The 14,943-nt window shown below is 39.3% G+C and overlaps 1 protein-coding gene across 1 annotated transcript; it reads right to left on the bottom strand.

The window, feature by feature from the left end:
- Window positions 1-284: 284 nt before the first annotated feature.
- Window positions 285-653, bottom strand: LOC138887656 (uncharacterized). Its single transcript, XM_070169428.1, has one exon. It carries the CDS (start codon window positions 651-653, stop codon window positions 285-287), a length of 369 nt encoding a protein of 122 aa, XP_070025529.1.
- Window positions 654-14,943: the final 14,290 nt, after the last annotated feature.

Genomic DNA, 14,943 nt, shown 5'->3' with positions numbered 1-14,943 from the left:
CCCATAGGGCTACCTACGTATCCCTTCTTAAATGGGAATCATGTCAGGAATAGTTCAATTTACATCATATAAGGAAAGCACAAGGATTACACATAGTAACGCTTGACTGCATCTGAATTGATCGACTTTGGCCACACGTCTCCGTCCATTTCTGCAAGTATGAGGGCTCCTCCTGTCAAAACTTGGTGAACCATGGATGAACCCTGCTAGTTGGGAGAGAACTTCCCTTTGGCGTCATCTTGATGCGGAAAATTTTTCTTCAACACTAGCTGTCCCGGTGTGAACTATCTTGGTTTGACTCTTTTGTTGAAGGCTCTGGACATTCTGTTCTGATAGAGTTGACCATGGCAGACTGCATTCATTCTCTTTCCGTCTATAAGGGCTAGTTGCTCATAAAAACCTTTTACCCTCTTTGCGCCGTCGAGCTCAGCTTCTTGTATGATCCTTAGGAAAGGAATTTTTACCTCAACGGGAATGACAGCCTCTGTAATGTAAACCAGCCTGTAGGGGGTTGCCCCAGTTGATGTGCGGACTGTGGTGCGATACCCCAGTTGAGAAAATAATAACTTCTCATGCCACTGTCTGTGATTATCTGTCATTTTCCTCAATATGTTCTTGATATTCTTGTTGGAGGCTTCTACAGCTCCATTCATCTAAGGTCTGTAGGCTGTGGAATTCTTATGTTTGATCTTGAAAGTTTCGCACGTTGCTTTCATCAAGTCACTGTTGAGATTGGAGCCATTATCAATAATGATTGACTTTGGAATTCCGAATCGACAAACAATGCGGTCGCGACCAAAGTCTGCCACGACTTTCTTAGTCACTGCTTTGTAAGATGCTACTTCGACCCATTTGGTGAAATAGCCGATGTCTACTAGGATAAACCTGTGTTTGTTGGAAGCAGCATGTTCGATTGGTCCAATAACATCCATCCCCCAGGCGGCGAACGGCTACGTTGACCTTGTTGTGTTAAGCTCGCTTGGAGGTACCATTATCATGTCTGCATGTATCTGATAGCGGTGGCATTTCCAAACATACTAGATGCAGTCCGTTTCTATAGTCACCCAAAAGTATCCAGCCCGGAGTATCTTCTTTTCTAATACAAAACCGTTCATATGTGGACCGCGGGTCCCAACATGAATTTCCTCTAGTAGCATGGATGCTTCCTTCGCGTGGACACATCTTAATAATCCTAAATCGGGAGTCCTCCAATACAGGATTCCTCCGGTGAAACAAGTTGTTGGACAATCTCTGAAGTGTGCATTTCTGAGTAGGATTAGCAAGCTCCGGGTACTCTCCTTTTGCCAAATATACCTTGATATCATGAAACCAAGGCTTTCCGTCTGCTTCCTCTTCGACATGGGCACAGTAAGTTGGTTGATTATGGATTTTCACTAGAATGGGATCAATGAAATTCTTGTCGGGATGCTGTATCATAGATGATAGGGTAGCCAATGCATTGGTGAACTCATTCTGGATTCTAGGAACATACTGGAATTCCGTCTTCGTGAACCTCCTTCTCAATTCCTGTACATGATGCAGATACGGGAGTATCTTGGAGTTATTGGTTGTCCATTCTCCTGGTACATGATGTATAAGTAAGTCTAAATCTCCAATCACTAGCAGCTCTTGAACATTTATGTCAATGGCAATTTTGAGTCATAAGATGCAGGCTTCATACTCGGCCATATTGTTGGTGCAGGGGAACCTGATTTTGGCAAACGCCGGAAAATGCTGACCGGTTTCTGATATTAGGACTGCTCTATGCCAACTCCTTTGAAGTTTGTTGCTCCATCGAAGAACATTTTCCAACCGTCATAGAATTCCACAATGTCTTATCCTATGAATGATATCTCTTCATCAGGAAAATACATTTTCAGGGGTTCGTATCCTCCATCCACGAGGTTTTCAGCATTGTGGTTTGCCAGTGCCTATCACTTGACTGCTTTCTGAGTTACGTAAACAATGTTGAACTCACTCAACAGGATTTGCCACTTGGCTAGCTTGCGATGGGCATGGGCTTCTGAAAGATGTACTTTAAGGGATCCATTCTCGATATGAGATGTGTAGTATAGGCGCAGAAGTAATGTCTCAGCTTCTGAGCTACCCAAGTCAAAGCATAATAGGTGCATTCCAATAGAGAATACCGGGCCTCGTACGGGGTGAACTTCTTATAGAGATAATAAATGGCTTGTTCCTTCCTCCCTGTTTCATCATGCTGCCCTAGAACGCAGCCGAAAGCTCCATCCAACACTGCAAAAGAAAGGGTAAAAAGAGTCTACCTAGCTCGGGCGGGACTAAGACTGGTGGTGTTGATAGGTACTCTTTGATTTTGTCGAAGGCCTTTTGGCAGTCATCGGTTCATTTGGTGGCGGCGTCCTTCTTCAACATCTTAAAGATTGGTTCACAGATAATTATAGACTATGCTATGAATCAGCTGATGTAGTTAAGCCTTCCCAAGAAACTCATTACATCCTTCTTGTTCTTTGGCAGTGGTAGTTCCTGAATGGCTTTGACTTTTGATGGATCCAGCTCTATTACTCGGCGGTTCACAATAAACCCAAGCAATTTCCCAGCAGGAACCCCAAATACACACTTTGCGGGGTTTAGTTTCAGTTTGTATCTCCGCAGTCTATTGAAGAACTTCCTCAGATCTTCTATGTTGTTAGTGGTCTTCTTGGATTTGATAATAACATCATCCATATATACTTCTATCTCCTTGTGTATCATATCACGAAAGATGTTAGTCATGGCCCTCATGTAGGTGGCCCCTGCATTCTTCAGGCCAAATGGCATCATTTTGTAATAGTACACTCCCCACGGTGTAATGAAAGTCATATTCTCAACATCTTCCTCATCCATCCAGATCTGATGATGACCAGTGAAGCAATCTACGAATGACTATAGCTCATGCTTGGCGCAATTGTCAATCATGATGTGTATATTTGGCAAAGGGAAGTCATCTTTCGGACTGGCCCGGTTGATATCCCGGTAGTTGACACAGACTCTGACTTTCCCATCCTTCTTTGGCACTAGCACAATGTTGGCTAACCATGTTGGGTATTCTACTACCCCAAGAACCTTAGAGTTGATCTGCTTGGTGACTTCTTCCTTGATTTTCAAACTCATATCAGGCTTGAATTTTTTGAGCTTTTGCTTTATCGGTGGACATATTGGATCGGTTGGCAGCTTGTGAGCCACAATAGATGTACTCAGACTAGTCATGTCATCATACGACCAGGCGAATATGTCCTCATACTCCTTTAGAAATTTTGTGTATTCTTTCTTCTCCGATGGCGATAAGTAAATGTTGATTCACATTTCCTTGATGTTTTCTGCATCCATCAAAGAACAAATTCAACTTCTGAGACATGACCACTTTGAGCCACAAAAACCCTAGTTTTCCCCTCAAAACCTACCTTCTTCCCGATGTCTCCACAAGCATATTCCCCACATAAATTTGACTACACCTTTTCTACATTTCCATCTACCTCACAAAATCCAATCTCTTTCACCCGACATTTAATAGAAGAACATGATTTTGATATCGCAAAAATGGTTTGGGAAAGGAAAGATGCCCTTGCAGCACAAAAACAAACCAAGAAAAGGCGAGACCAAGGAGAAAGTTCAAAAGGGTCCAACCCCAAAAATCTGATGATTTCTGACCAGAAGGCTCCAGACCTCTATGTCTCCCAGCCAAGATACATATCAGAAGAAGATACTCCATGGTCAGAACCTCTAAATTCAACAGACAATGAAAAAATGGAAGATAGCTCTTAATCAAGCAATGAATCCACAACAAACTCTTCCAAAGACGACAATCTCCCAATATTTGTAAACCAGCCAAGAGACCCAAAAGTATCTGAAATAGATGAGGGACAAGAAGGCATGAAATATGAGCAAATCCTAGAAAGAAGATATGAGTCCATGACGTCAAAACAAGTTGGAACTGGTTTCCACACTTTCACCTTAGATGACGTCAAGGTTTCAAGATGGCCTCAAAGGATCCAAGACTTCTATACTTGGTTGGTGACAAAAATTTTAGTGGAACGAGAAAAGTATATCATCCTGTCAGAACTCACTTCACAGTTCTTAGGAATCTTCAGAAATTGGTGAACTCACTTGGAATTCAAGACAAAAATACTTTTCTTACATCCCAATATTTTGCCTTCAATATCAGAATCCTACATGAAGTTTTCTGCGGAGATACTGGCCAAAGACAGTAGAAAATGCGAAGACAACTCTTCGAGATGAAGTGTGTGTCATTCGACAGAAATGACTTTGATAGGCATTTTCAAAAAATGACGAAGATATACTTTTAAATCGGTGGTGACATAAATCTGAAGCAAGCCTTTGTCTCTTCCCTTCCAAAGTTATTGGCAAGCCGAACCATGACCATCATTGAAGAAAAGTTTCAGTCTATAACAATCCCACAAATTGGTTACATCAGGCAAGCTATTTTTGTCGCATTGGATGACATTTGTACGAAAGCGCTCTGCCCTAAAACAAATTATCCAAAACAATCCATCGCTTGAAAAAACATGCCACAAATCTGATCTAACCACCGGATTAGGATGTTCCTGCCACACATCTAGGCGAAGGAGAGAATTCAGGAGGTTCAGATGGCCAACAATTACAGACGGGAAATCAAGGTCCAAGAGACGTACAAAATATTTCAGAAGCAGAAGGCCAGGAAATTTTCACATGAAGAACAGATGCTTTATTTGCCATAAGATTGGACATTTCGCAAAAACTTATCCCCAATCAAGAAGATCTGTCAAACTCCTTGAAGAGATTGAAGATTACACTGGTATACATCTTGGAAAAGAGGAGTACCTTGAATCCATATTCTCTATGGATGATGAACCCAATGAAGAAACTTTATTCTCTCTTGATATCTATGAAGATCAAGGCAATGATCACTACCAAATTTTAGAACCAGTGATAGAAGCCCGAGAGGAGATCAACTCTCTCGTAGCCATTCCTCAAGTAGAACTCAAAGTTTATTCATCCAAATGGGATAAACCAACTTGAGTTATTGCTTTCATTGACACCGGAGTTGCTTCTTCACTCATAAATCCTGTTGTTCTCCCTGAAGATCAATGGGTACCACATTTTAAAGATTTCAACACTGCATCAAATGCAATCTTGACCACAACTGTCATTACAAAGCACCCGATTGCAATTGAGTTATTTCCAGGGTTGAAGTACATAACCAAGTTGCTAGGATCTGATGTACCAGGAAAGGATCTTATTATTGGATTCGACATTTACAGATAACTTAGAGATCAACTCCAGATCAAGGCTAACAGGATATTTTTTAAAAACAGTTCAGACCTTATTCTGAGGTTCCAAGGCTATTCTGAATCACCGACGATGAATCAAAGAGATTGACCAAAATCTCATTGAACATTCATGTGCTGAATCCCACAAGGATTTCATGAAGAAAGGGAAACACCCGTTATGGAAAAACGAGGTGTTTTTTTATCAAGCTCCCTTTCAAGAAGAATGAAAATATCAACCCAACAAAAGCCAGCCATTCAGGGATGAATCCAGACCATATTCAGCTCGCAAAGCAAGAATGTGAAGAACTTTTGGAATTTGATCTGAAAGAGCCATCTGATTCACAATGTATGCGAAGCATTTTATGTCAACAAAAGAGCTGAACAGACAAAAGTAAAACTCATGTTAGTCATCAACTACCAGCCACTTAAGCATTTCCTCCAAGATGATAAGTTTCCTATCCCAAATAAACTCACCCTTTTCTCCCACTTAGCCAAGGCCAAATATTTTTCCAAGTTTGATTTAAAATCCGGATTTTGGCAATTGGGAATCCACCCTAAAGAAAGACCCAAAATGGGACTTTGCATCCCCAATCATCACTTCTAATGGAAAGCCATGCCCTTCGGGTTGAAAACTGCACCCTCCTTGTTCCAAAAAGCCATAATAAAAATATTCCGACCCATCCTCCATACCTCTTTAGTTTATATAGATGGCATCCTGTTATATAATGATACATTGGATGAACATATCAACTTGCTTCGTCAATTTGAGGCATTGGTAACACAGTACGGAATCATGCTTTTAGCAAAAAAGATGGTTCTTGCTCAAAACGAGATTGATTTTCTTGGAATGCATTTATTCCAAGGTGAATACAGTCCAGAACCACATATATGTCAAGAATTACTTAAATTTTCGGATACCAACCTCACAACAAAGCAGATGCAATAATTCTTGGGCATAGTAAATTATGTGAGAGATTTCATCCCAAATATCGCTACATACATTTCTCCACTCACAGAGATGCTCAAGAAAAATGCTCCACCATGGGGAAAGAAACAAGATGAAGAAGTCAAGGAAATAAAGGAGATTTCTAAAAATGTCAAGTCCCTCTATATCCCTTCAGATGGTAAGAAGATATTGCAAACTGATGCCAACAATGAATATTAAAGTGCTGTTCTATTTTAAGAAAAAGATGGCCAGAGGAAATATGTAGATACGCCAGTGGAAAGGTCAAAGATGCCGAGCAACATTATCACTCCACCTTCAAGGAAATTCTTACAGTAAAGAATGGAATCAAGAAATTTAATTTCTTCATTATTCATACAGAATTTCTAATAGAGATGGATATGAAGACCTTCCCAAAGATGATTCAGCGAAATGCAAAAATTATTCCCAATCCTCTGATTCTCAAGTGGTCTCAATGGTTGTATCCATACAAATTTCAAGTCAGGCACCTGAAAGGAAAGGATAATATTCTCACATATTTTCTATCTCGACCGGAAGAATTATCAAAGAGATTTTCCTTAGCAAAACTGATGTCAAAGCAAAAGTTGATCAGCCATATCTTCATGCTCTCAAGTATACCAGGAACAAGTTCATAAAAGCCAACAGACCATCCACCAGAGTTTATCAACCTCATGGATCCCTTTGATCCGTCAATTATTATGAAAAGAAGAACTCATCATGAGCTCCAAGTTTTTCGGAAACATGGAGGATCCATTCTCAAGCCATATGGGGTTAATCTAGAATACCCGTTCTGCTATATATTCATAGCTCAAGCCAAGGATTTTCCACAAGAACTATTATGGTTTTTCTGGTACCTATGCCATAAGTATTATATATTCATAGAATTCAAAGGCAACGTCTTCAAGGATTTTGATAACATTGCACCAGCTCTTAAAGTATTTTTACTATGGTTTAAGCCTAGAAGATATTGGATGAAATGTTTCAGCGATTCCTACACAGCAAAGATATTCATGTTCCATAGGCCAGTGAAGATCAATAATGGAAAAGTCCAGGCGTAAGCACATGCATCATTCTGGTGGAAATTTCCCGTGTCCATTTTATCAAAGGAGGAAGAATATTGCGAGGCACAAAGAATCCTTTTCCAGCAAAATAGGTGCATCCCGAGAAAGATATGGCCAAAAGATTGGGCAAGCTGGAATTATACCAACACTCATCCAAAGGAGAAAGAACACAACGGAGAAGGACCGTCAAATTCCAGGCATTACTACACAAGGTCTTTGAAAAGATGCCTAGAAAACAACCCTAGAATCAATGAAGGATAATTATCTACATCCCTGCTAATCCCACCATAATCCTATATTACCTACCAAAAAACCCTCAAAAATATCCTACCCATGCCAAGACAAATTCCCACATCTTTTCATACTATCTGGGCCCCACTTTCACTTGTTTTCACATACTTCCACATGCCTCCACATGCTCTGTCACATGCAATACAATACTTTCACATGGTGTCACATGCTCCCTCATACTTTCACATGCTACACCATGTATATTTCACCTCTTTCACATGTTTTTAGGTGTTTTTTAGTAGTTTTTCCTAAAATCCTTCACATGCTAAGACGGACCTGCTTGTAGATAAGTTTGCCATGTAAGGTAGGTTTATTTTATCATGAAAGTTTGTCATGTAATAACCTCCTAGTCCTATATAAAGGAGGCCTTGTAGCAGTTGTAGGATCATCTTGTAACCTTTGTAAATCTTTTGTGATATATTACATATGAGTGCTTTTTAAGTTTCCCTCTTATTATTTCTTTCGAATGGATGGAAAGGCCGGTCCATGTATGAAAATAGAGTAAGAATACTCTTTCAAAGTTAGCTTATTGTAGTACGAAAGTTTTCTGAGTTATAAACAGCTAACGTTGGTTATAGTACAAAAGTTTTCTGAGTTGTGAAGCTTGGCAAACCGTCCCTTATGGTTGTTGAAGCCATCCCCTTTGTAGGAAAACTTTTATGACTATAAACAAATTAACTGTTTGTGTAGCTTGGCAAGTCGTCCCTTATGGGTGGTTGAAGCCAGTTCCTTTGTAGGAAAACTTTCTTATCTATGATTTAGTTTTCTTTCTTGGAGTCTCTTGCTTTGTTCCTTATACTGTGGTATCAGAGCCAACCCATCCTTTTGGAGGGAGGAACAGTTTACTAAATATGTCTGAGTTATTTCCATCTTCCTCTTCCTTTGCAAAAATGAATATGTCTCCTACTCTATATAAAACCTTGTCCAAACAATATGATTACCTCTATGAAGTAGATATCCATCCCGATGAACAAAAAGTATCCTCCACTGAACTACCCCTCATAAACCCCTACTCAGCTTTTGCCAAAAAATCGTTTGCACCCTAGACCCAAATTCGTTCCTTAGTCCAACACAGACCAAAAGTGGTCAAAGAATAAGTTGCTGCCTCAAAACTTGACCAGCATCCTATTCTTGCCACTTGAGAGGAACAATTTATCATCCTTCAAATCCCAGATGATTTTCCCATACAATGGAGAGATCATGGTTTTACCCATATCACGGAAGAAAAGGTCAACCTATTGCAGCTCGTCTTTCTCTTCTAGATACAAGGTACTTGGAGTACGAACATGCAAATCTGGGTATTGTAGAAGTTACCCTGAATGCTGGGACTGTCTTCATAACTATCTTTCTAAATTTCAACATGTCCCTTTATGATCCATACTTAACCGAAGCTCTAAAAATCCAAGGCTAAATACAAGGAGCCCCTCAAGCTAAAGATTCCATCCAAGCAACTCTTCATCACCAAATAGCGAGGCTAGTCCAAAATCATGCCATGGATCTTTGCCTTCCCGGAGGAGAAAATGCTTTACTCCTAAATATTGATGCTACCAAAGGAAACACCATGTGCACCCAAATACCCAGGCAAATTTCCAGAGATGAACTTATCAAAATTCTTCCTGATTCCTGGATCACAAATTATGAAAAGTTAAAAGAATCGGAGGAATCTCTACAATCTAGTGAACCAACTTTTACCAAAAGAAATGACAAAACTGTTTGCATAAGCTTTGACCATTCCCATCTGTAAAAACCCAATAAAACCATCTTCTCCTGCCAAATGATTCAACCCAAAGATACAATAGATACATACCCTAAACCTGATAGAGAATTCTTTTGGAATATACAAAGCATCATGGAAGAACATGACTGGTGTCAAAATTATGACAAAGAAGGAAAAAGAGCTTGGTGGTTCAAATGCCCCTTTATGGGACACTGCCCTTGGGATCTTGATTGCAACTGTCAAGACTGTTTAGAAGATCCAATTAGAGAATATGATGAACACCACCAGCATCATTGGAAAAGGTTCGGCCTCAACAAAACCAAACCAAATTCCAAGAAAAAGGGGAAAACCACAAAAAAACAATTTCGAGCAAAATATGAGATGAAAGATCCTTCGATTGGCTCATTAAGCCGTCCAGGTAAATATAAATTTCTTGTCAGTTACAAACCACAGGAATGGCCAATATTACCAGAAAAATTCACTCCAAGTAAGGAGGATAGTGAAACCACACCCAACCCCAAATCACCATGAGCTCATACCCCAGAATCCAAAAAGCCACCTTAACCTGAAACTTCATCGACTCAAAAAACCATAAATCCCACACAACCACATATATTCATGCTAAGCCCTTCAAGCTCCAGTCATACCCAAGATTTTACTTCACTTCAACCTTTTAAAAAAGTGGGTATAAGCCATGCTCCGAAAATTCCCAAGAAAAACATAGTGCTACCTACTGGAGAAAAACCCTCAATAAGTGACATCGACGCAACAATGAACTAGCAATCAGAAAACTCCATCTACCAAAATAAGGAGTTGAACAACATAGGCAACACCATAAAGAACGTGGCCCATACACAAAATAAAATGATGAGCAAAGTGGAAACAATTGAGAAAAAGATGGAGCAGACATCATCTCACCATGTCGGACTAATTAAAGCCTTGGAACTAAGATTGGAAAATTTACAATATGAGATTTGTCCGCCAAGAACTTCATTTTTCCAGTTCTTCCAACAACAACAAAAGAAGACGATTTCCATCAAAGAACAAATTCAACTTCTGAGACATGACCACTTTGAGCCACAAAAAACCCCAGTTTTCCCCTCAAATCCTACCTTCTTTCCTATGTCTCCACAAGCATATTCCTTACCTAAATTAGACTACACCTTTTCTACTTTTCCATCTACCTCACAAAATCCAATGTCTTTCACCCAACCCTTAATAGAAGAACATGATTTTGATATCGCAAAAATGGTTTGGGAAAGGAAAGATGCCCTTGCAGCACAAAAACAAACCAAGAAAAGGCGAGACCAAGGAGAAAGTTCAAAAGGGTCCAACCCCAAAAATCTGATAATTTCTGACCAGAAGGCTCCTGACCTCTATGTCTCCCAGCCAAGATACATATCAGAAGAAGATACTCCATGGTCAGAACCTCTAAATTCAACAGACAATGAAAAAATGGAAGATAGCTCTCAATCAAGCAATGAATCCACAACAAACTCTTCCAAAAACGACAATCTCCCAATATTTGTAAACCAGCCAAGAGACCCAGAAATATCTGAAATAGATGAGGGACAAGAAGGCATGACAGATGAGCCAATCCCAGAAAGAAGATATGAGTCCATGACGTCAAAACAAGTTGGAAATGGTTTCCACACTTTCACCTTAGATGACGTCAAGGTTTCAAGATGGCCTCAAAGGATCCAAGACTTCTATACTTGGATGGTGACCAAAAATTTGGTGGAACGAGAAAAGTATATCATCCTGTCAGAACTCACTTTACGGTTCTCAGGAATCCTCAGAGATTGGTGGAACTCACTTGGAATTCAAGACAAAAATACTTTTCTTACATCCCAATATTTTGCCTTCAATATCAGAATCCTACATGAAGTTTTCTGCGGAGATACTGGCCAAAGATAGGAGAAAATGTGAAGACAACTCTTCGAGATGAAGTGTGCGTCATTCGATAGAAATGACATTGACAAGCATTTAAAAAAAATGGCGAAGATATACTTTGAAATCAGCGGAGACATCAATTTGAAGCAAGCCTTTGTCTTTTCCCTCCCAAAGTTATTGGCAAGCCGAACCATGACCATCATTGAAGAAACGTTTCAGTCTATAATAATCCCACAAATTGGTTACATCAGGCAAGCTATTTTTGTCGCATTGGATGACATTTGTACAAAGCGCTCTGTCCTAAAACAAATTATCCAACACAATCCAATGCGTGACAAAGCATGCCGAAAATATGATCTAATCACCGGATCAGGATGTTCCTGCCACACATCCAAGCGAAATAGAGAATTCAGGAGGTTCATATGGCCAAGACTTCCAGACGGCAAATCAAGGTCCAAGAGACACACAAAATATTTCAGACATAGAAGACCAGGAAATTTTCACAAGAAGAACAGATGCTTTATTTGCTATAAGATTGGATATATCGCAAAAAATTGTCCCCAATCAAGAAGATCTGTCAAACTCCTTGAAGATATTGAAGATTACACTGGCATATATCTTGGAAAAGAGGAGGACCTTGAATCCATATTCTCTGTGGATCATGAACCCAATGAAGAAACTTTATTCTCTCTTGATATATATGAAGATCAAGACTAGCGGGATAGCTTTTAAAAAGCAGTTCAGACCTATTCTGAGGTGCCAAGGCTATTCCAAATCACCTACGACGAACAAATCAAATAGATTAAGAAAAATCTCATTGAACATTCATGTGCTAAATCCCACAAGAATTTCATGAAGAAAGGGAAACACCCATATGGAAAAACAAAGTGTTTTTTTATCAAGCTCCGTTTCAAGAAGAATAAAAATATCAACCCAACAAAAGCCAGCCATTTAGGGATGAATCCATACCATCTTCAGCTTGAAGAAAGAATGTGAAGAACTTTTGGAATTTGATCTGATAGAGCCATCAGATCCACAATGGGCATGCGAAGCATTTTATATCAACAAAAGAGTTGAATAGAGAAGAGGAAAACTAAGGTTTGTCATAAACTACCAGCCACTTAACCATTTCCTCCAAGATGATAAGTTTCCTATCCCAAATAAACTCACCTTTTTCTCCCACTTAGCCAAGGCCAAATATTTTTCCAAGTTTGATTTAAAATCTGGATTTTGGAAATTGGGAATCCACCCTAAATAAAGACCCAAAATTGGATTTTGCATCCCCGATCATCACTTCCAATGGAAAGTCATGTCCTTCGGGTTGAAAACTGCACCCTCCTAGTTCCAAAAAGCCATGATAAAAATATTCCGACCGATCCTCCATACCACTTTAGTTTATATAGATGACATCCTGTTATTTAGTGATATATTGGAGGAACTTATCAACTTGCTTCATCAATTTGAGGCATCGGTAACACAGTACAAAATCATGCTTTAAGCAAAAAAGATGGTTCTTGCTCAAAACGAGATTGATTTTCTTGGAATGCATTTTGTCCAAGGTGAACATAGTCCAGGACCACTTATATGTCAAGAATTACTCAAATTTTCGGATACCAACCTCACAACAAAGCAGATGCAACAATTCTTGGGCATAGTAAATTAATGGAGAGATTTCATCCCAAATATCTCTACATACATTTCTCCACTCACAGAGATGCTCAAGAAAAATGCTCCACAATAGGGAAAGAAACAAGATGAAGCAGTCAAGGAAATAAAGGAGATTTCTAAAAATGTCAAGTCCCTCTATATCCCTTTAGACGGTAAGAAGATATTGCAAATTGATGTCAGCAATGAATATTGGAGTGCTATTCTATTTGGAAAAAAAGATGGCCAGAGGAAAATATGCGGATACGCCAGTGGAAAGTTCAAAGATGCCGAACAACATTATCACTCCACCTTATAGGAAATTCTTGCAGTAAAGAATGGAATCAAGAAATTTAATTTCTTCCTTATTCATACAAAATTTCTAATAGAGATGGATATGAAGGCCTTCCCAAAGATGATTCAGCTAAATGCAAAAATTATTCCCAATCCTCAGATTCTCAGGTGGTCTCAATGGTTGTATCCATACAAATTTCAAGTCAGGCACCTGAAAGGAAAGGATAATATTCTCGCATATTTTCTATCTCGACAGGAAGAATTATCAAAGAGATTTTCCTTAGCAAAACTGATGTTTAAGCAAAAGCTGATCAGCCATATCTTCATGCTCTCAAGTATACCAGGAACAAGTTCATAAAAGCCAACAGACCATCCACCAGAGTTTATCAACCTCATGGATCCCTTTGATCCGTCAATTATAATGAAAAGAAGAACTCATTATGAGCTCCAAGTTTTTCGGAAACATGGAGGATCCATTCTCAAGCCATATGGGGTTAATCTAGAATACACGTTCTGCTATATATTCATAGCTCAAGCCAAGGATTTTCCACAAGAACTATTATGGTTTTTCTGGTACCTATGCCATCAGTATTATATATTCATAGAATTCAAAGGCAACGTCTTCAAGGATTTTGATAACATTGCACCAGCTCTTAAAGTATTTTTACTATGGTTTAAGCCTAGAAGAAATTAGATGAAATGTTTCAGCGATTCCTACACAACAAAGATATTCATGTTCCATAGGCCAGTGAAGATCAATAATGGAAAAGTCCAGGCGTAAGCACATGCATCATTCTGGTGGAAATTTCCCGTGTCCATTTTATCAAAGGAGTAAAAATATAGCGAGGCACAAAGAATCCTTTTCCAGCAAAATAGGTGCATCCCGAGAAAGATATGGCCAAAAGATTGGGCAAGCCTGAATTATACCAACACTCATCCAAAGGAGAAAGAACACAACGGAGAAGGACCGTCAAATTTCAGGCATTACTACACAAGATCTTTGAAAAGATGCCTAGAAGACAACCCTAGAATCAATGAAGGATAATTATCTAAATCCCTGCTAATCCCACCATAATCCTACATTATCTACCAAAAAACCCTCAAAAATATCCTTCCCATGCCAAGACAAATTCCCACATCTTTTCATACTATCCGGGCCCCACTTCCTCTTGTTTTCACATATTCCACAAAATGTCTCCTACTCTATATAAAACCTTGTCCAAAAAATATGATTACCTCTATGAAGTAGATATCCTGCCCGATGAACAAAAAGTATCTTCCACTGAACTACCCCTCATAAACCCCTACTCAGCTTTTGCCAAAAAATCGTTTGCACCCTGGACCCAAATTCGTTCCTTAGTCCAACACAGACAAAAAGGGGTCAAAGAATAAATTGCTGCCTCAAAACATGACCAGAATCCTATTCTTGCCACTTGAGAGGAACAATTTATCACTCTTCAAATCCCAGATGATTTTCCCAGACAATGGAGAGATCATGGTTTTACCCATATCCATTTTGGTGCTATCCGAATCGCTTTAACATATCACGGAAGAAAAGGTCAACCTATTGTAGCTCGACTTTCTCTTCTAGATACAAGGTAGTTGGAGTACGAACATGCAAATCTGGGCATTATAGAAGTTACCCTGAATGCTGGGACTGTCTTCATAACTATCTTTCCAAATTTCAACATGTCCCTTTATGATTCATACTTAACCGAAGCTCTAAAAATCCAAGTCCAAATCCAAGGAGCCCCTCAAGATAAAGATTCCATCCAAGCCACTCTTCATCACCAA

This window comes from Nicotiana sylvestris, chromosome 3 (genome assembly GCF_000393655.2).
Source record: "Nicotiana sylvestris chromosome 3, ASM39365v2, whole genome shotgun sequence".
In the NCBI taxonomy this organism is placed as follows: domain Eukaryota; kingdom Viridiplantae; phylum Streptophyta; class Magnoliopsida; order Solanales; family Solanaceae; genus Nicotiana; species Nicotiana sylvestris.
The sequence above is the reverse complement of the archived record's forward strand: the minus strand, read 5'-3'. Positions and strand labels throughout refer to the sequence as shown.